The sequence below is a fragment of the Anthonomus grandis genome, chromosome 7 (genome assembly GCF_022605725.1).
Source record: "Anthonomus grandis grandis chromosome 7, icAntGran1.3, whole genome shotgun sequence".
Classification (NCBI taxonomy): domain Eukaryota; kingdom Metazoa; phylum Arthropoda; class Insecta; order Coleoptera; family Curculionidae; genus Anthonomus; species Anthonomus grandis.
In genome coordinates, this window is record NC_065552.1 from 31,821,843 (window position 1) to 31,842,457 (window position 20,615).

Genomic DNA, 20,615 nt, shown 5'->3' on the forward strand with positions numbered 1-20,615 from the left:
TGAACACCCTGTATATAATGTCGCGGTTTTTTGCAGTAATTATAAGAAATGGCACCGTTTCCTAAAGCCACCGTAAAATGTCCCACACAATAAGAAATCGCAGAAAATGCTATTTTTCAAATAACTGAAAAATTGTAATCCTTAGATCAACTCTTTAGTACATCTGTTTTAGAAAAGCCTTGAGACATGCCATCATTTCTAAACAAATTGAATTTTTTACAAGGAGTAGTCTTCTATGATTTAGGTGTCATGTTAGCTTAGTAAATTCCAATAGAAGCTTTTGCTTTGTAAGACCACGTTTAAAACATGATTTTTGGTATGCCCCTGGAATTGATTTTTCTTTTAGCATTTTGATGACATGGATTTGTTTAAGCCCACTTCAAAATTATAGAGAATTTTACGTGAAATATAAAGTGAAGAATGAACATGAAGTTTATTATTAGATACATAGATATTAGAATAAGATTTTTTAATAAAAGTCCAAAATTGTATAATTAAAAATATCCAATTTGCAAATTAAATATAAAAGACCTCGAATATTATTCCCATGACATTCAGTGACTTGACCTTAGTAATAATTCATCTTCGGCTATCTAATGTTATGTAATATTTTTTCTTGACGTCTATCGGAAACCACATAACATTTAGAGATGTTTAAGGGTTATCTTTCTTGCACTATTAATTAACTGGTTAATAATTATTTTCAGCTTATTTCTATATTGTTTTTTATTTCACAAGAGGGTAAAAATGCACCCTGTGGCGTTCCTCAATTAGCTACTATTTCTTTCGAATTGTATTCAAAGCTTTTCAGTGAAATATGAGGAAAAGACATTTTTAAATGAGAGTAATTTTAAAAGAACTAATAATTAAAATAACTTCATAAATGTTGAACCTATTCAAACAATTGACTTAGGAAGCTGAAATTCTCGCACTTTATATATCTCTGCAAATCTCTCGATAGCACAATTTTTCACATTTTTACATTTCGTACTAAGACACATTCATTTTTGGAGATAAAAACAAACCTGGCTCGTACCAATTTAAACTTAGATTATGTAAAATTTTAAAGATGAACAGACTCAATTCTTATATCTGCTGCACCAAAATTTCGTATCTTTTATGTAATTTGATAGAAAACATTCCCTTTTGCGTCTTTTCATGTTTTTTGTTTTGCATCATGTTTTTTATTTTGTTATATAGGATCCCATATTAAATGCTGCGTCTCATATTGGTCTCTAAGTTCACGTTTGTTCCATCTCCAGTTCATTAGTGACCTCGGAAAATACTCACTTATGTCGGGCTCACTAATTATGTTTAGCGATATTTACTGACTAGACAATTGTGGCGTAACGTACTGACTGTTTCTGCAAATCAATACTCTTTTTTTTCTTTTGTTTTCTTCTCAGAACAGTTTTAAACTATTTATTTGGTGTGTTTTGATAACCTTCTCTCCTTGTTTGGTATCCATAACTGTAAATATTGTTTAATCAAATTATTTCTAGCGGGTATATTTTGATTTTTGGATTTTTTTGTGTATATTTTGCCAAGCTGTAAAAGTAGTTATTAATTTTTTTATTTTCTTACCTGGTTACCAGAAATGCACTATCGTATTGAGTGCATATTAATGAGATTTTTTTATAAGTATTGATATTGAAAGATGAAATTGTTTTATATTTATATGGTAGGCATTTAATAAGAAAATAAACTGGTTTTAAATGTACTGCAGTCAGTAGGTAACGAATTCTTAAAAAAACCCCGAAATGTTGAAGTAATATAAATTAGGTTAAGGCTAAATATTAAAATTTCTTAATTTGGACCAGAATTTTATTTTATCTCGAATCTCATAGTAACCTTACGAATTTTAAAAGAATAATCTGGTCAAGTTCTAATTTTGCAACAATTTGAATCAGTAAAAACAATACGGTTTTGAAACGTTTCTACTCCAATTTCGCAATAACTAAGATGTTCAACCAGTTTGAGACCCTCTGTATATCCAATCACGATTATCTGTAAGCCATAAAGCGTCTGAGTTGCGACAACAATCATTAGATGATCTTTCCATGGCACGATCTGTGTGACCTATAAGCCTACAATAGGGCAAACTATGCACTTTTAGGCTCGTAAATCTCTGAAGAGGATCGTAAATGGCCTTAAAAAAACTGACTTCGTGCTTGTGAAAGTACTCGAGTAAAAATGCCGGTCTATAAAGACGGATATTTAGCTCACGCAGTGTGTGGTAATTGCTTAATTGAAATAATTGGCTATTAGATTGATTTGGGTCTAATGAGTATTAATTAGAATTACATACGTTGGCAGGTTAAAGCTACTATTTGGTTTATTTATAATTGAGGTTTTTCAGTGATTAATTACATGCTATGAAATTCCTTTTTTACACCATCAAAAGCAATGCAAAATTTGATTTTCGTTACCTCTATGGAAAAAAAACTGTTACCTATTTCAATAAAAATATTCTAGAGGAAAGAAAACTTTAGCCACGATAAAATTATCTTAAGATATGTCACTTTTATCCTTAATTTTTGTTGGATATATGAATTCACTTATAAGTGATTACAAAGATAAAATTCTCAAGGTGCACTGGATCTGATTTATTATTACCATTTTGTTTAGGGCCCATTCATAAGTAAATTACGTATAAGTAAAATTTAGATGAAGTGCACTAAAGTAAAATAATTTGTACAGCCATAAATTTGATAATGGAAAATAAAAAATTAGTGCCAGTTATACATTTTACATGTCAAATATTATTTGGAATACTGTACATACATACATGGAATTATGTCCAGTCATTATGTAATCACATTCATTATGTTCTTTGAAGCCCTAATAATACATGGATTTCTTTTCGTAAGAAAAATAAGTAAATTAGAAATGTCGTCTATCAAACACAAAAGTGCGAAAATACTCAAATTACTGACCCTTTAATAAAGTACATTTTTTAAGCCTTGACAATCATTTGAATTACTGTAAATATTGACTCATCAGTCAAAAAATATATTTTTAAACAAATTACAATTACACTGCGGATTGCGTTATCTGATACACTAGACTAAATACGTGATGGTAGCCGTTTCAAACTTTATGCGATTTTCTATCAAACTGACGAAAATCCTGTATTAACGATCACTTAATATAGTCAGAACGTCTTACTGTAAAGGAAATATGTTAATAAAGTTTTTATGATTGTGCTAAAACAAAAAACAACCGGCGTTAAAAGAGCAATTGCTCATAACCAGAGGGAAGGCACTAATATGTTTAGAGTTTCTTAAATGTAAAAAGTAAGCTGTAAATAAGAAAACGTACACTTAACATAGCTGTCTATTATTATTATTTAACCGCCAGCAAAAAAGTGATTTATTTGAAGTTTCTTTATAAAAAATTATGATTTATTATTACTTTTCTTGTTCCCCCTAGTTTGGTAAAAACGAAGGTTTTATGAACGATCAAGAGTCCACCCTTGGTGTATCTATTGACATTGAAGGAGTATTTAAAGGAAAACCGTACAAAAATCAACACTTACAAACTCTTTGGCTAGAGATGAAGAAAGATGTGGAGACTGACTGAAGTATAATATAATGCGCTCTTTAAAAAAATTATAAAAATAACTGATCCTTTATACCTATATCTTATCGGAATTATTATAAAAACCTATCTACAGCAAAAAGTGTTCTTACTCCACTATCTTTCAAGCACATTAAGCTTTACTTATTCCAAGAAACAATCTGAAGGTGAAAGGTTTGGCGAGTTTAGTTTAAGGAACTCGTATCGGTTTTTCAAATTGCTCTTTTTGTAAAAAGAAATTTTATTATGTTCATATCCTTGCCTTGCTTAAACTACTTGTATTAGCTGCTTGTGTTGATGATTACTTGTTTTAATATGCCCGTGCCGTATAGGGCCCTGGAATATGCAAACATCCATTTAATTTACGGAAGATGCAGAAGAAATGTTCCAGCAGTAGCGAACCTTTATCAAGAAATATATATTCAAATTTGTAATCAGTACATCATGCTACTGATTATCATTTGTTTATCAATGTTCACCGAGCATATACCGAAGGTAGGATCCCTTATGCTCCTGTTCGAGAGGGGACACCCCATATCGATTATTTATTTATTTATTTACATCAGTCAATAGAGAAACTCCAATAATAGAGTGGAAATGATGTATATAAACATGAAATCGCCTTATCAAAATAAAACTAATATTATAAACAAGATTATCTAAACTAAGCGAATTCTATTAATTTCGGCTAGGTTACAGTTAAATATATCGCATTGATTCTGTAGAGAGTTGTATGTATTGCAAGCTCTACGTATAGGCGAAAATTTTGTAATGTTGGTTCGAGGTATTGAAAGGTAAAAAGTTTGAAAACTGCTGACAGCCGAGGAGTGTGTAAATTTAGAAGTTGCAAGATCTCTGGCGAGTCAATTACGCCATTATTTAATTTATGTAAGAACTGTAAATCTGCCGAATCCCTTCTTTCCTGTAATAATTTTACCTGATTTTACCGATTTCCGGGTACATTCTTTTGCATCTAAACCAAAGGAATTTAAGAAATTTTCGCTGTATAGTTTCAAGCTTGTTAATATGGTTCTGATAGTATGGCGACCAGACTTGGGAAGAATATTCCAAAATTGAATGAACATAGGTAAAGTACAGTTTAATGCTAGAGATATTCTCAAAGAATGGAGAGTTCCTGACAACAAAACCCAACATTTTATAACTTCTTTTTATGATATCTTCTATATGAAAACTAAATGAAAGTGAGCTACTAAAAACGACTCGCTTAATGACAGCGTTAATGGCTGCTTGGAGTTTAATGCAGTCGTCAATAGTATCAATTCTACAGTATAATTTTTTATCATCACAGTATATTAAGCTGTTTACTTCTAGGTCCTTATAAATGAGTTTGAAAAGTAGAGGTCCTAATATGGAGCCTTGTGGTACGCCTGAAGGAGCGACTATTTCAGTTGAGGTGTGTCCAAAGCATTCAATGTGTTGAGGACGTTTAGTGAGATAAGAAGAGAGAAGAGAAATTAAACGAGATGAAAACATAAATTGGTCAGAAAGATTTCATATAAGAATGGAATGGTCAAGACGATCGAAAGCTTTCGAGAAATCTGTATAGACTACATTAACTTGAGAATTATTATTTATAGATTCTCATATAAATTCCGTGATGGTAATAAGATTAGTGGTAGTGGATCTGCCCTTCATGAAGCCATGCTGTCTAGTGTCTATAAGATGTTTTATAGGAAAGTATAATGCTGAATGAAGAACCCGCTCAAAAACTTTAGAAAGTTGTTCATAAGTGTAACTGGCCGATAGTTATCTATAAGATTTTTATCATTTTTTTTAAGAACAGGAATAATTTTAGATTTTTTGCAGAGCAAAGGAAATTCTCCAGTTCTGAGGGCAAGATTAAACAATACTGTTAGCGGTTTACAAAAAGCATACGCACAGTCAAATATAAAAAATGCGGGTATTTTATCGGGACCAACTATAGCTTTTTTCATTATCTTGACTTCTCACAAGCACTCGAAATTCAAACAGGGATACCTAAATCGGTGCTAAGATCACTAGGCGGATTCGATATCACTCATATTACGTATAATTTGTGTAAAACCTGGGACTCGGGACTACGAACTATGTCTATGGTTTTCCGCAGAATGTTGCAAAAAAATCGAGAGGTGCCGAACTGGCAGACTTGTTAATAATGATTTTGTCAAAACAAACTACTACTTCTTTTAGAAGATGTTCTGTTGGCCAAATAATGTATTTCCAAAATGATTGCTTCCCAGCACATTATTCCCTTCAAGTTCGTCGTTACTTAAACCAAACCTATTCTAACAGATGACTCAGATGACTTGGTCCAATTTTATGGCCTTCCAGGTTTCCAGACGTGAACCCCCCAGATTTTTTTTACTGCGGTTGAATATGATTTTTGCATTAAGGTTTATGCAAGACAAATAAATAATATTGCTGAAATACGTCAGCGATTAAATGACAAGAAATTAACGTTGCCAAAAATGCAAAATGGAAAAAAGGTCGTTCATAAAAAGATGCTACGCCTGCATTCGCGTTGGTGGTAAGCAGTCTGAACATATTATTTGATTTTTTATTTTTCTAAGGTAAATAAAAACATTTTTTAAACAAGGTTCATTTTTAGAATGATCTAATGAGATATATATTATCTTTCACTCTAAGACTATAACAGTAAGCTGTTAATCTTGATCTCTGATCAATGAAATGGCTATTTGGTGCAAAACTAAAATGAGACTCTAAAAAACATAAATTTTTAAGAGCCAATATCTCGAAAGCTATAGATTTTCTAATTACGTCATTCTATGTTTTACGCTTAAAAGCTGTTCCACCAGCTCTTTCAGTATTATAGTTGATATTCCGGACACCCTGGATATGTCAATTGTAATTGACAATTATACCAAAATGCAAAATATGTTTAACTTTTCAGCAAGTAAATAACTAAGGGATAAAATTCTAGTGTTTAGTGTACTTGTACTATGAACATCTTATAAAAATAAGAAGTTCTTATGAAGATATTTAAAAAATAAGCCATTAAGGAGTATCTGGACATTTTCTCAGTCCAATAGGACAGGATATGAATGAATCCATTTCCAAGTAGATAAAAAACTATAAACGGTGTCATCTTTAACTTAATAGCTGTTAATATTTCAATTTATAAATTAAGTACTGTTTACATCATCTACCTTAGCAACATCTAAATGTAAGCAATTAAAAGAGTATTACTTATCTATAAAGTAAGAAGCTTAAATTAATATTACAGCAACAAATCTGCTTGTTTTTTAAGTAAAGACTAATTTTACTACAGGATAATAGACTGTCCGGCTTTGGTTTATCAGAGACTCATCCATTGCTTTTGGTCGTTCTGTAAGCCCTTAGCTTTAACAGCCTAAAGGTCAATTCCCGGTTTCTACCAAAACTACCAAGTCAAACGACTCAGATAATCAGTAATTGCCTTATCACTGAAACAACAAGAAGAGTTAGGGAGAATCCTAGTACGTTCGAGCGCTAGAGTTAGTACGTTGTTGCTAGAAGATTTTCTGTTATACCACTCAGTCTGTGTATGGAAGTTTCCGAAATTTGGAACCTATAAGCCTACTACAAAGAAAAAATCCTTGGATAATATTTTAAGGCAATCCGGAAATGGTTTTGGGTATCTAAGCATTAAATATCCATAAAATATTTTTGAAAAGTCATTAAAAGATCAAGAAATGGTACAAATAATAAGAAATGATATGGATCTTTGCCTTTTATTGAGTGACAATTTATTAATCTATAAAATATAAGGTTTTAAAAATTATAATTATGTAAAATGCATATGATGACTCAAATAAATAAACTTTAGTACTAAAATAATTTTCATCAAATTTCATCAATAATCTATACGTTATATTTTCTTGCAGGGTAACTAGGCAATAAAAAACCATGACGACCTGCAACTGCCCTGTAACCCAACCAGGGCCAACTCTAGCCTCGACATGCGGTGGAGCTCCATTTATGCTGTTTATGGGATTGCTTGAGGTATTTCTGAGGTAACTTACAATATAGAACACAATCAAAAAGTCCTACTTTAATATTTGTATTGTTTCTTAATTTAAGCACATTTATGAATGTTATGTTTAAATAGGTCGCAATGCGATTTGGAAGATCCATGCGGTCGTCCAAAATCCACACCCATTTTAGACGAGTATGATTTCATTGTTGTTGGGGCGGGAAGTGCGGGGGCGGTGGTGGCGAGCCGCCTCTCTGAGATACCTGACTGGAAAGTTTTGTTAATTGAAGCAGGTACCTAAGTATATTGGAAAAAAAATATTAAAAACCAGTATTGGTTCTAACATGATTGTTTTTCCATTAGGAAATGATGAACCTACGGGGACACAGGTCCCATCAATGTTTTTAAATTTTATTGGCTCCGACATTGATTGGGCGTATACTACTGAGCCTGAGAAGCAGGCGTGCTTGGCTGAAAATGAGCAGCGATGTTATTGGCCTAGAGGCAAAGTAAGTATTTTTTTTTAATGTCTTTAACAGTGTTAGATTCAATTCATTATTAGTCAATAATGGTAAATGAAACCTAAGTACATGTTCCTATTTTTCATTTAACTAAGTTGTTTCACCACCATAATCTAATAAAATAATATATATAATATTTATTTTATTTGAATTTAGTTTATTAAATTTATAGGAATCCCCATTATACAAAATAAATGTACAAAATAGATTATTACATAATAGATAACTTAACCTAGTGAATTGATACAATGTAAAGAAAAAAAGGTCAGGAGCATTAATCATGCCATTAACCAGCTTAAAGACAAAACAAAGATCAGCGTTCACACGCCTTTTGGCCAATGTATCCAGTTTAAGTCTTACTCTTATGTCCTCACGATGATACTCGTCAAAGCTAATGCCCATTCTAAATGCAGCACACCGTAAAAATCCATCTTGCACTTTCTCAATCATATCTATTGAATTCTGATATAGAGGAGACCACACTACTGAAAAGAATTCAAGATTAGCTCTAACCAGTGAGACATAAAGGAGTCTATAGGCTTGCAGAGAGAGATGGGAACTATTCCTGTTTACAGCACCCAACACTCTTAGTCCCTTTAAAGTTATTTTAGAGATGTGATGAACAAATCTCAGATGCTGATCGAACCACACGCCTAAATCCTTGACTACATTCACATACTGCAAGGACTTACCAAGGATACTATATGTAGAATTGAATCTCCTCGAACCTCTATGAAATGATATGTAGCAACACTTGGAAATATTGAGCCTCAATCCGTTCATCACTGACCACTCACACAAAGCATCAAGGTCTGCATGTAGAGCTTCAGGTCATCAGCAAACATACTTACAGAACTATGATTGATCACATTAACAATATAATTCACAAATAGATTGAAGAGCAGAGGGGCACAGTGAGATCCCTGAGGAATCCCTGAGATTACATTAGTAGGTGCAGAAGTACAGCCATGCACCTTCACACTCTGAGTTCTTCCTATCAGAAAACTCTTTAGCCATTTTAAGAGGGAGTCATGAAAACCAGCACTTTCCAACTTGGCCAGCAAGAGACCAAAGTTCACGCTGTCGAAGGCCTTGGAGAAGTCGGTGTAGACCGCATTAGTCTGAACCCCCCCTCCCCCTTCAAAGCCCCCAGCAGATCACACTCGTATTGAACCAAACTGCTGGTTGTGGATTTCCCAGAAGAGAATCCTGACTGTTTTTCACAAATGATTCCTTTGCATTGCCATGTTAGCTGACCGCAAACCAAAATATCAAACAATTTGGCCAAAGAGTTTTGAATACATACTCCACGATAATTGGCAATATCCTCCCTATTGCCAGCCTTAAATATCGGCATGATAAAAATGTGCTTCCAAGCTTCTGGAAAGGTAGAGTCCTGTAAAGACATATTAAAGACCATCTGGAGAGGCCTACTATGTTATTGTATAAATACAGTTCTTTAAAAAGACATTAGGTATATTACCTGGCCCACAGATAAACTTGTTAGGTAATTTCTGGATCTTAGAAAATACCTCCGAGAGAGTGAAGCGTCCAATAATAATATTCTGGGAACCAAATTCAAGAGAATCAGGAATGGGATACGTAGAGTTGTCGTAAACTGTAGCAAAAAATTTTGCAAACAAATCAGTAATTGCTTCCCTAGACTCTGCCATTTCCCGGCCCAAAAACATCGAACTTGGAAATGCATTGCTCTTTCTTTTGTCATTGACAAACCTACCAAAAGTAACCACTATCATCCACCACTGACCTCTCCACTTTACCAATATATTCACTAAAGCAACGATCGTGTTCTACTTTACATCGAGATCTAAGGGTTGAAAAACGAGCATAAGAGTCAGGTGAGGGAGTAGACGTATATTTCCTGTGTGCAGCCTTCTTTTAATACATTAAGTCTTTAAGTAAAGGACTAAACCATTTAGGAAAAGATGAAGACCTTAGTCTCTTTTTAGGAACATACAAATCAAGGCAATCCTATAAAATATTGTAACGATATTGTAAATACCGAGAAACAAGCTGATCTCCATCTTTCCGGAATAACACAAATGGCACATCGCACGTCGTCTCGAAGGTTGGCAATAATCTTCCGGAACAGCGTTCTGCCGAGTATATAAAGAGTCGCATCGCCGATAGTAGTCAGTTCAGTGAAGTAAGGTTCAGAATATTGGCGCGAGATTTAAATAGTTTTATAAGGACGTTTGTATTCTCTAAAGGCCGAGTTGCCGCGGATCTGAGAAGCTTAGCAATTTTTAAACTCGCAAGCGGACTCCATAGCCTTAACTGGAGGATGATTCGCAACACGTTAGAAGTGGTCTTGAGGTCTACAAGCGTGCAAGATCTGATGTTCTGTTGTCCCAACGTCGTTCTCTAGAGCAAAGCGTTGATTGTTATTTCTGCAAGAGGTCCACCTGCAAGAGAGTCGATATCGACCTTCTGCCGATATCGACATCTACCATATTTGGATACATTTCGGGATGAAATGATCTTAGGGAGGGGACAGTATAACGATATTGTACACCGAGAAACCAGCCGATTCTCCGTCATTCCTAAAGGTTGGCGAGATTCTTCCGCTACAGCGTTGTGCCGAGTATATAAGAAGCTGCATCGCCTACAGTATTCAGTTCTCATTTCACTGACGTAAAGTTCGAAATATTGGCGTGAGATTTAAGTAGTTGTAAATAAATATAGTAAAAATAAATATCTCTAAAAAATAAGTCTCGTCGTCTCTTAACCTCAGCTAATGGCTATACCAATACTGGTGTGGTACAGGTAATGAAAATAGGAAGATGTGGGTTCTAAAACTTACTGCGATACTAAGGCCTAAAGGATGATGTTTTTGAAAAGAAAATTTTAAATGATCAAATTTCGAATATAACCAATCATTTTTAAAATGTAATCATTTATATTTTATAGTCGTCAAAAGGGGAATTTAACCATATGTTATCAACAAACGGAAGATTTATACTATAGAACGAAATAGATTTTTGCCAAGACTTTTCCTCTGACTTTGACTACAAAAAAAAAAGAATATCGAGACTTAAACTTGTAGTGCTTTGAGACAACAGCATGATACTGATCCGCTCTTGTGGTATTACAGATTTAAGGTATGAAAAGACCCCAATTTGATAACATTGAAGAGGTCAAGAAAGAAACGAGGGAGGAGCTATCTAACAGTGAAAGCACAAGTAGGAAGTACAATTTATTAGCTATAACTGAGAGTACTTTAAAAGGGATAAGATTGTTTTGTAAAATACTTAAAATTAGATAAATTTTAATAAATAATTCCGATTTTATTCGTGTACCTTCCTGTATGTCTATGCTTTCAACACACTTTTAACATGCAACAAACAAACCTATCCTATCAAGAAAGAATTAGATAGATATTACTAATTTAGGTTAAGATATACAAGTTTGGTACATATCTTCGCCCTTGACTAAACCATTATATATCATAAACTTGATCTATAAAGTTTCAGTATTATAAAAACGTCTTCGTTTACATAGGTAATGGGTGGTACTTCGGTTATGAATGGAATGATGTACATGCGCGGATCACGCAAGGATTATAATGATTGGGAGGCATTAGGAAATGATGGTAATTAAAATGACATAACTCGTAAATCATATTTTTACCAATCCACTTTATCCTTCAGGCTGGGGATATAACGACGTCCTTCCATATTTCCTTAAAAGCGAAGATAACAAACAAGTGGATAAAATGGACAGAGGGTACCATTCAGAGGGCGGACTTTTACAAGTCTCGCAGTTTCCTTATCACCCTCCTTTATCAAGGGCCATTATAAAAGCTGCTGAGGAATTGGGTAAACATAAATGAATATTTTAGCGTTTGTTTTTAGTCAACTATATCAATGAATTTCAGGACAGCCAATCAGAGATGTTAACGGTATCTACCACACTGGGTTCCAAATAGCGCAGACCACAAATAGAAATGGTTCAAGGTTGAGTACAGCGCGAGCATTTATTCGTCCCTTTAAAACTCGAGAAAATCTGGATATTTTGATGAATTCCACTGTTACTAAAGTTTTAGTAAATCCTCAAAGTAAACAGGCCTACGGGGTGGAGGTTTTGACTGAAGGAGGTAGTAAGGAGATTTATGCTACAAAGGAGGTTATTGTCTCTGGGGGTGAGTGTAGTAGCTCAGATGTGGAAGCTTTTTTATATTTCACATAAATATACTGCATCTTCGGGGGTGTCACAGGGCTCTAACTTGGGACCGTTATTCTTTCCGGTATTTATATATGATTTAATTACTATCCTTATCAATAAGAAACTCCTATTTGCCGATGACCTCAAGATATTTTCCACTATCGTAAACATAAATTATTGTTATTCCTTGCAGAGCGACTTGAATTGTATTAGTTTGTCGTGCACCAAAAACAAATTAAATATTAACGTCTCGAAATGTAGAGTTCTTACTTTTTCACGGAAAAAAAATCCAATTGAATTTAAATATAGTTTATCAACAAATCTAAATCGGGGTAAATCCATTTCGGATTTGGGTGTACTCTTTGACCCTAAATTAACCTTTGTGGATCGGGTGGAGTCTGTCTCGGATCGCGCTGGTAGGGCACTGGGCTTTATAGTACGCAACTGTCGGCGTTTTAATAACATAGAAGCAATAAAAACATTATTTTTTAGCTTTGTACGTTCTAGACTTGAATACGCTTCTGTTATATGGATCCCTTAGTATGAAATTCATAAGTATTCGATGGAAAAAATTCAACTAAAGTTTCTTAAGTACATATCCTTCCAAGTTGATGGTTTTTACCCTTTACAGCTCATTTCATATAATCTGCTTTTAACCCTGGAATACTACACTTAGTTCCCACTCTGCATCTGCTACACAGGGGTACAACCGTACCCTAAATAAAACACGTCGTATTTTAGAAAAACGAAAAATTTATTCACTTATAGAAAAATAATAACTTAAACCGAGTCTCTAAGAATACTTTTAACGCACATCCATAATAAAATGTTTATGCGGCACACACTGAGCATATTTTTTTTAATGTTGCAAACACACGAACTTTTTGCATACAGCATAGCTAACTCTCGATTTTCGATCCTCTCTTCTGGGACAAAGCACACACCTACCCACTGTTGTTGTAAGCCTAGTAGGTACTTCTTCTGAAGTGGTTATCTTGAGGACCCTACATATAGTTTCACGGAGTTCGCGCCTCAAAGTTGGAGCTTCCAAATGACTCATCAAGACCAGGTCAAGGGCAAGCTTCTTGAGGTATTCTCTCCTGTGCTTTACAATTTCTTTATTCACTTCACCAGAGCCACGCAAAAGAATCATTGAATTATATCCCAGAATATCCAACAAATTATAGAACAGACATAATGGCCAGCGACGTGTTTTTCTACCAGTAGAATAAGTGTGGCACAACTGGTCTAAAGTATCCACTCCTCCTTTTGTAGAATTATAAAATTGAATAATTTCTGGTAACTTGGTCGTAAATGGCTCATCACCTTTTTCGTGCATTGTCGAAAGCATAATTACTGCTTTTTTAGCACTCTTGGGTGGACAGTATGATAACAGTGTCAGATGTCCACTGTAGCAAAACATGGCAGAATTTTGATTCCTTTCTTTGAGTTCCAAAAACGACTCGGGAATTTCTTTTTTATTTCTTCTCACAGTACCAACAATGGTAATTTTCCTCTCCTAAAGATGTTTCGTGGTCTCAATAGAAGTAAACCAGTTATCCATGGTCAAGTTCCTATTTGTTCCTTGGACAGAACTGGTTAGCTTATTACAGTAATACTGAGCTACAGGAACATCAGTTGGTGTGGAACCTTTTCCTATATAAATTTCAGCATCAAGTGTAAAAGCTGTTTTGGCATCACAGGACAACACAATTTTGATTCCGTATTTATTGGGCTTTGAAGGGATGTACATTTTAAAAGGACATCGCCCTCTAAAACCAACCAATTGTTCATCAATTGTAATATATTCTGAAGGAGTATATAGGTTTTTCATTTTAAAGATTGATCTCTCAAATACCTCTCGAAAAGCTGCAAGCTTATCAGTTTCTTTTCTTTCAGCTCTGGACTGCTTATCATCAAAGCGAAGACAGTTTATCAAAAACCTGAAATGTGCCTCGGGCATGGTAGCACGGAATATTGGCATTCCTGTATCTTTATCAAATAGTTCCTTGGTCAAAACTCCGGCCATTTTCATAACACCGGCATAATAAAATAGCCCGAAAAGTGCTTGGAGTTCAATGCTGTTTGTCTCTTACCTACTGGCGTAATAACAGGTGCATCAGTATCTTGGTCATCGTTCTTATTTGAATATTTTAATCGTTGAACTTGGATCTCGTTATTAGTATATTGGGTAATTTTATCGAGAGTTTCTTGAGTGAAACATAATTTCCAAGCTTCAGTTCCCGATGTTATATGTTTTGCTTCGTTTTTGTTTCCAGGTAAATGTAAAATCAGATTTCGTTTTGGTGTACGATGAATTGCGCCTTTCTTACCTGACCACATAAACCCATTTTTACCCCTTAATTTGGTAGGCACTGGTAAAATTTCCACCATATCTCTGTTGATCGCCTGTATTTCTGCCAATGGTATATTGTCATCTTCCGAATCTGTATCAGATGGAAAGGTATCCTGAGTTTGTTCTGGTGCAATAAAAGAATTAAGATTGATTTGATTGCCGCGTATTTCATCCTCTTCTGGCTCCTCTCTAAAATCAGGTATAACGGCATCTTCCTCCTCGCTGTCTCCCGAAAAACTGTCTGAATCAGATTCATAGAGAATGCGATGAATTTCTCCGACATCTTCAGGCTTTGTTAGGTCGAAGAACTTTTTCTGCCCATTATTCGTGCAGCCTAACAAAGAAAATCAATAATAACTTAAATATCAAAGAAAAATATAATAACTTAAAAAAAAACTAAAATATTTTATATAAGTATTATAGACATATTTTAGAAATTTCTCTCTCTTTTCAAAAAAAAAGATACTTACTCATATAATAATAATCACCAAAATCTACTGAGAAGCGAAATAATCACAGAGTATATTTAACCTAAACTGCTACACTGGGGTACGCGCTAACCCCAAATATCACAAATCTCGAAAAGCAAAAACCGTGTGCCGACGTCAATTGTCGCACGCGAACTGACTTGCCGCGTCTTGAAACTAATAAGACTTCGGCGTTCGTTCCCCCGCCCACTTCCATTTAACTTGAGATATGATTAATGATGGGGTACAAATGTATCCCAAGTAGCATTCCAGGGTTAACTCGATTCTCCGTGGACTCACTTGAATTCAGGAAAAAAAAGCCTCAGTTGTATTGTTGCATATAATTCTGCGTGGGGATATTAACTGTTCTGAATTGCTAGATAAATTAAATTTTTGTGTACCACGACTAAATTCTAGGAATACTAAAACCTTTGGTAAGAGCGTTTTTGGGATTATCCAATTAACTTTGCTGTTTGTATTGTTGTTATGTTTTTTTTCTCTCTTTGAGATTTAGGTATATGGGTATTTATTTTGCTTGGGGTTTATAATTTGTGATTGCTTAGTTTTATATTGGAAGCCTAAGATTGTTGCTATAAATTGTTAAAACATAGTTTATACTATGATGTCGCGGAGAATATTTTAGTTTTTATTTATGTGTGTCTTTATTATATCTTAAAAATTGTTTAAACATTATTGTAACCTTTGGCTCTGTAAATGGTTTATACTGTTGGGCTGTATTGCTAAAAATAAATAATATTGACACATTTCTTTAGGTGCCGTAAATTCTCCGCAAATTTTGCTACTTTCTGGGATAGGACCAAAAAATGAACTGGAACAAGTCAAAGTGCCTGTAGTCCACGACTTGCCAGGTGTGGGTAAAAATTTACAAAACCATGTGGCATTTTTCCTAAATTTCAATATCAATGATACTAATACCGCTCCTTTAAATTGGGCAACCGCAATGGAATATTTACTATTCAGAGATGGACTAATGAGCGGTACAGGTGAGAAGCTATGATTATCCGTTTTTGCGTTTCTACTTAAGAAATTTCCAGGAATATCTGAAGTGACTGGATTTATCAACACTAAATATAACGACCCGAATCTGGACCATCCAGATATTCAATTCTTCTTTGGTGGTTTCTTAGCAAATTGCGCCAAGACCGGTCAGGTCGGAGAGAGGGTCGATAACGCATCCAGACAAATTCAAATAATTCCTGCTGTATTACATCCAAAAAGTAGAGGAGAGATTCGGTTAAGGGATGCCAATCCCTTAAGCAAACCAATGATTTTTGCTAATTATTTTACTGATAATAATGATGTTAAAGTTATGATTGAGGGTATAAGATTTGCCTTGAGGTTAGCTGAAACTAAAGGTAAGTTCGGTGATTCTGTACTGAGAAATATTATTTTCATTTTTGTTTATACAGCTCTAAGGAGATACGGGTTTCAACTGGATAAAACACCGGTACAGGGGTGCGAAAGTTTGACATTTGGATCAGATCCGTATTGGGAGTGTGCGATGAAACGACAAACCGGTCCAGAAAATCATCAAGCTGGAAGCTGTAAGATGGGCCCTAGAAATGATCCTCTGGCCGTTTTGGCGCCTGATTTAAGGGTAATTTTTCTTTTATAAAATGTTTAGAGTATGAGAGCCATTTTTTCCTTTAGGTGCATGGGATTGACAGACTACGAGTAATAGATACCAGTATAATGCCGAAAGTAACAACTGGCAATACAAATGCTCCCGCCATAATGATTGGAGAAAAGGGGGCGGATATAATTAAGGCGCGATGGTTAACGCCTGCTCAGGGTTACTTTTATTCGCATAGCCCTCCATTAGGTAGTAACAGGGTGGTGAGGCAGTGGAGTGATGTACGAGGTTGGGCTCAAAGATAATGTAGCCTGTATTTATTAAAAATAATTATTACAGTGCTGGAGATTTGAAATTGTTATATCGGTAGTGCGATAAAACTGAAAAAGAGTTTTTCAATTATGTATTACTTGTTCAAATGTCTAATACTATATTATAAAATAATTTATGGTTATAATTATCTTAAAAGTAATTTTCGAGTTTAAAAAGTAATAAAATTGTCAAAGAACTTGTTCTACTTTTGAAAATATTTAATTATAATGCCAGTTAAGTAAGTATAAAAATATTGCACATGTAGTTCCTTTTTTTAATGCAATTTTGTACATATATTATGTAAATTATCGTAATTTGTTTTGTGCTATCGATTGTAAAAATGTGTTATTGTAATAATAATAGTGATTAAAAAAAATCTTTTTAAACCAAGCAATTCTACTAATTCTTAAATACAATTTAATTGATGTACAGTATTACTGTGCCTAAAATAAATAGTATATTACATATCAATAGGAGTCTTTTAATAAATCAATTTTGTGTCTGAAATATTAAATGCAAATTTAATACATTTTGATGTTAATGTTAATAAAATTACAATTTTTTCCTAACAAACGTGTTATTTTTGACTGACATTAAGGGATTTGTAACCATTAAGGGATATTTTATTTATTTATTAATTCATATATCAATATAACATATTTAATATAAATTACATGGATGCAGGAATATATTTAAAGCCACTAATATTGATATGAAATTCAAAATGTAAGATTTCCAATTGCATTTCAATGGCATGATTTTTGTCTTTTAAGAAATAGACACGTTGACTTTAGACCCCATAACGGAACTCTGGAGTGAGAGTTTAATGAGGTTAATTGAGGGATTTTCTGTTGAGGCTTTGGAGAATACACACTCAAAAAAGATTGGAATTAGTAGAAGGGTAAGTTCCTAATTTGAGTCAAATTATTTAACTTAGTAATTTCTACTTTAACAGTAACCGACTTCCATCTGGTGTACATTAAGGGTCTCATCTCTCCTCTTTATCGCCTTTCTTTAGAATATATTGGTGTTTCACTTCTAATGATTTTGTCTAATGATTTCTTAGAAAGATATTTGATAACTGTAATAAGCTTCAATGTGTCAAATATGTTGAACGTATCCAAAGATTTCGTAGCTTCTGCATATAGTACAGGTTGGCCCAAATTCCGAGAAGAGATATGACTTTATTAAGGCGACGTCTTATCCTCTACAAAATAACTTTTTTAGGTTTAACGTCCGACGTTTCGTCTTTTAGAAACCATCATCAACTATTTTAATTTATATATTTTTTTATACGTTTTAACCACCTTAATATCATAACATATTAAAATATTCAACTTGTTAATGTTTTGATAAGATTAAACGATTTTTTATTTCTCTTAACAAAAAAATAAGTGCGGTCCTGCGCTTGTGGTTTTCTCTACAGTTAGGCCACCTTACCATGGTACTATATTAAAACTTTTAAGCTAAATCTACAAGAATCAAAACGAAAATATTTCATATTTAACAAACAATTATTTTATAATATTTGGGGACAAATCGGGAAATCTAGGAGGCCATTTAACATCGCCAGTCCCATATATTTAATTTTTAAGGTTATTGAGTAAGGAATTAAAAACTTTTGTGCTCATTTTCTCGAGACCACTATCGAACAACGGAAGGACTGTGTTAATGAAAAAAATAATTCATCTAAACATAGAATATTTCCTAAAAAAATTAAATTTTCATTTGCTTTTTTCGTCATGGCATCACAAAAGTCCATTCGTCGCCACTGGGATTTGGGATATATCTCCTGAGTTTTAGAATATTTGCAACATATTGTAACCGTATTGTAAACACCGAGAAACCAGCTCAGAGTCTCCGTCATTCCGAAATTACACAAGTGGCGCACCCCACGACGTTTCGAAGGTTAGCGAGAATCTTCCGGAGAAGGAGCCGCATCGCCGATGGAAGTCAGTTGTTAGTTCAGTGAAGTAAAGTTCAGAATATTGGCACTGGATTTACATCGAACATAAATAAGGTGAAAAAATAGATAAATAAATAAGGTGAAAATGCATATTTCGAATAAGTAATCGTGTTTCGTAGTGTAAGTGTGCAAATAAATTGGTGCAAACAAACTATTTTTGATTGTGATTGTTTTAATTCAAGGATGCGAATCCTGGCTGGATCGAAACTCTTCTCAAGGATAGACTTGAAAAGTGAATACTGGCGAGTTCAGTTGGCTCCTAAGGATCGGGAAAAGGGGTCTTTCATGGTGGATCTTGGATTATGCCAATTGAAAGTGATGCCTGTGCAATTCTCCTGCCATTTTGATGAGACGCACGACTTTTAACAGATGTACATGATGTTAATGCTAAAGATCAGAGGTATAATAACGGTGACATGGTCTGGACATCTCTTAGGGTCAAGACTGAAGAGTCTGTCACTGAAATTTCAAACATCCTGGGATGGTCCATTTAAAGTACTAGTACTAGCCATCAACGACGTTCTTTACAGAATACAAAAGGCGCCAAACGGTAAAGCTGAAGTTATTAACTTTAACCGAATGGCTTTTTATTATCGAAACCACGAAGACGCTAAGATGCGACAAATCCAACTAGAATCGGATTTAATATTCAATTTCACATATTTATAGCCCATCATTCTAATAGCCGAAAGAGTCAGTACGGCGTGACCTGTGAGGTGCAGCAAGACTTGTTTACTGCTCCAGCTAAGTATACTCTGACACATTGTGTAGCTAAGGATTTACAAATGTCTGAAGGAATAGCTGAAGTTTTTCGTAGAAAGTTTCGAAAATTTTAAGAGCTCGTTGGTCTAACTGGAGAGTCGGTCCAGCACTCAATATAAACCGATGAAGACTGGTAGGAAGATCTTCTGGTTACAAAAGAGGCGTCACACTAGAAACCAACCTATAAGGATGTTTGGGACGCTTTGTGTCCTCTAAAGGAGCAGTTGCTTGGCGCGGATCTGATCTCAGCAATTCCCAAACTCGCATGCGGATTCGATAACCTAGACTGAAGGATGATTCGCAGTATGTTAGAAGTGGTGTTCAAGTGTACAGGCATGGAAGTTCTGGTGTGCTGTTATACTCTCCAACGTCGTTCTCTGAGGTCTACGACAAGAGGTCCAGTTGCAAGAGGAGAACCTTCTGCCGATCAATATCCACCATATTTGTAACGATTTCGGGACTACATGACCTTAGGGAGGGGACAGTGTACCGATACTGTAAACACCGAGAAACCAGCTGATTCTCCGTCATTCTGGAATGATACAAGTGGCACACCGCACGACGTCTCAATGGTTAGCGAGAATCTTCCGGAACATTATTCTGCAGAGTATATAAGAAGCCGCATCGCCCATGGAAGTCAGTTATCAGTTCAGTGATGTAAAGCTTGGAATATTGGCGCGAGATTTAAATCAAACATAAAATGAATATGTGAAAATAAACTAGTTGATTATCTGTGATAGGTAAAAACGCTACCATATGTTTTTTTCCAAATACTGGTAACAGTTTTATAGTTTACACCCAGCTCCTCTTTAACACTTCTACTTAATCGATACTTCTACTCTATCGACACGACTACCAATTTTATCTTTGGTAGTCGTGCTAATCATCGCTAGCAGGTCA

General features: G+C 34.5%; 1 protein-coding gene across 1 annotated transcript in view; it reads left to right on the forward strand.

The window, feature by feature from the left end:
* Positions 1 to 17,458, forward strand: part of LOC126738945 (glucose dehydrogenase [FAD, quinone]) — a 44,030-nt gene extending 26,572 nt beyond the window's left edge. Inside the window, exons 2-11 of the mRNA XM_050444440.1 lie at positions 7,464 to 7,592; positions 7,688 to 7,845; positions 7,916 to 8,061; positions 11,596 to 11,686; positions 11,745 to 11,912; positions 11,972 to 12,235; positions 15,855 to 16,085; positions 16,137 to 16,457; positions 16,512 to 16,699; positions 16,753 to 17,458. Coding sequence (XP_050300397.1) covers positions 7,486 to 7,592; positions 7,688 to 7,845; positions 7,916 to 8,061; positions 11,596 to 11,686; positions 11,745 to 11,912; positions 11,972 to 12,235; positions 15,855 to 16,085; positions 16,137 to 16,457; positions 16,512 to 16,699; positions 16,753 to 16,980 — 1,902 coding nt within the window. The 5' untranslated portion in view covers positions 7,464 to 7,485 and the 3' untranslated portion in view covers positions 16,981 to 17,458. The remainder of the gene's footprint in view (positions 1 to 7,463; positions 7,593 to 7,687; positions 7,846 to 7,915; positions 8,062 to 11,595; positions 11,687 to 11,744; positions 11,913 to 11,971; positions 12,236 to 15,854; positions 16,086 to 16,136; positions 16,458 to 16,511; positions 16,700 to 16,752) is intronic.
* Positions 17,459 to 20,615: the final 3,157 nt, after the last annotated feature.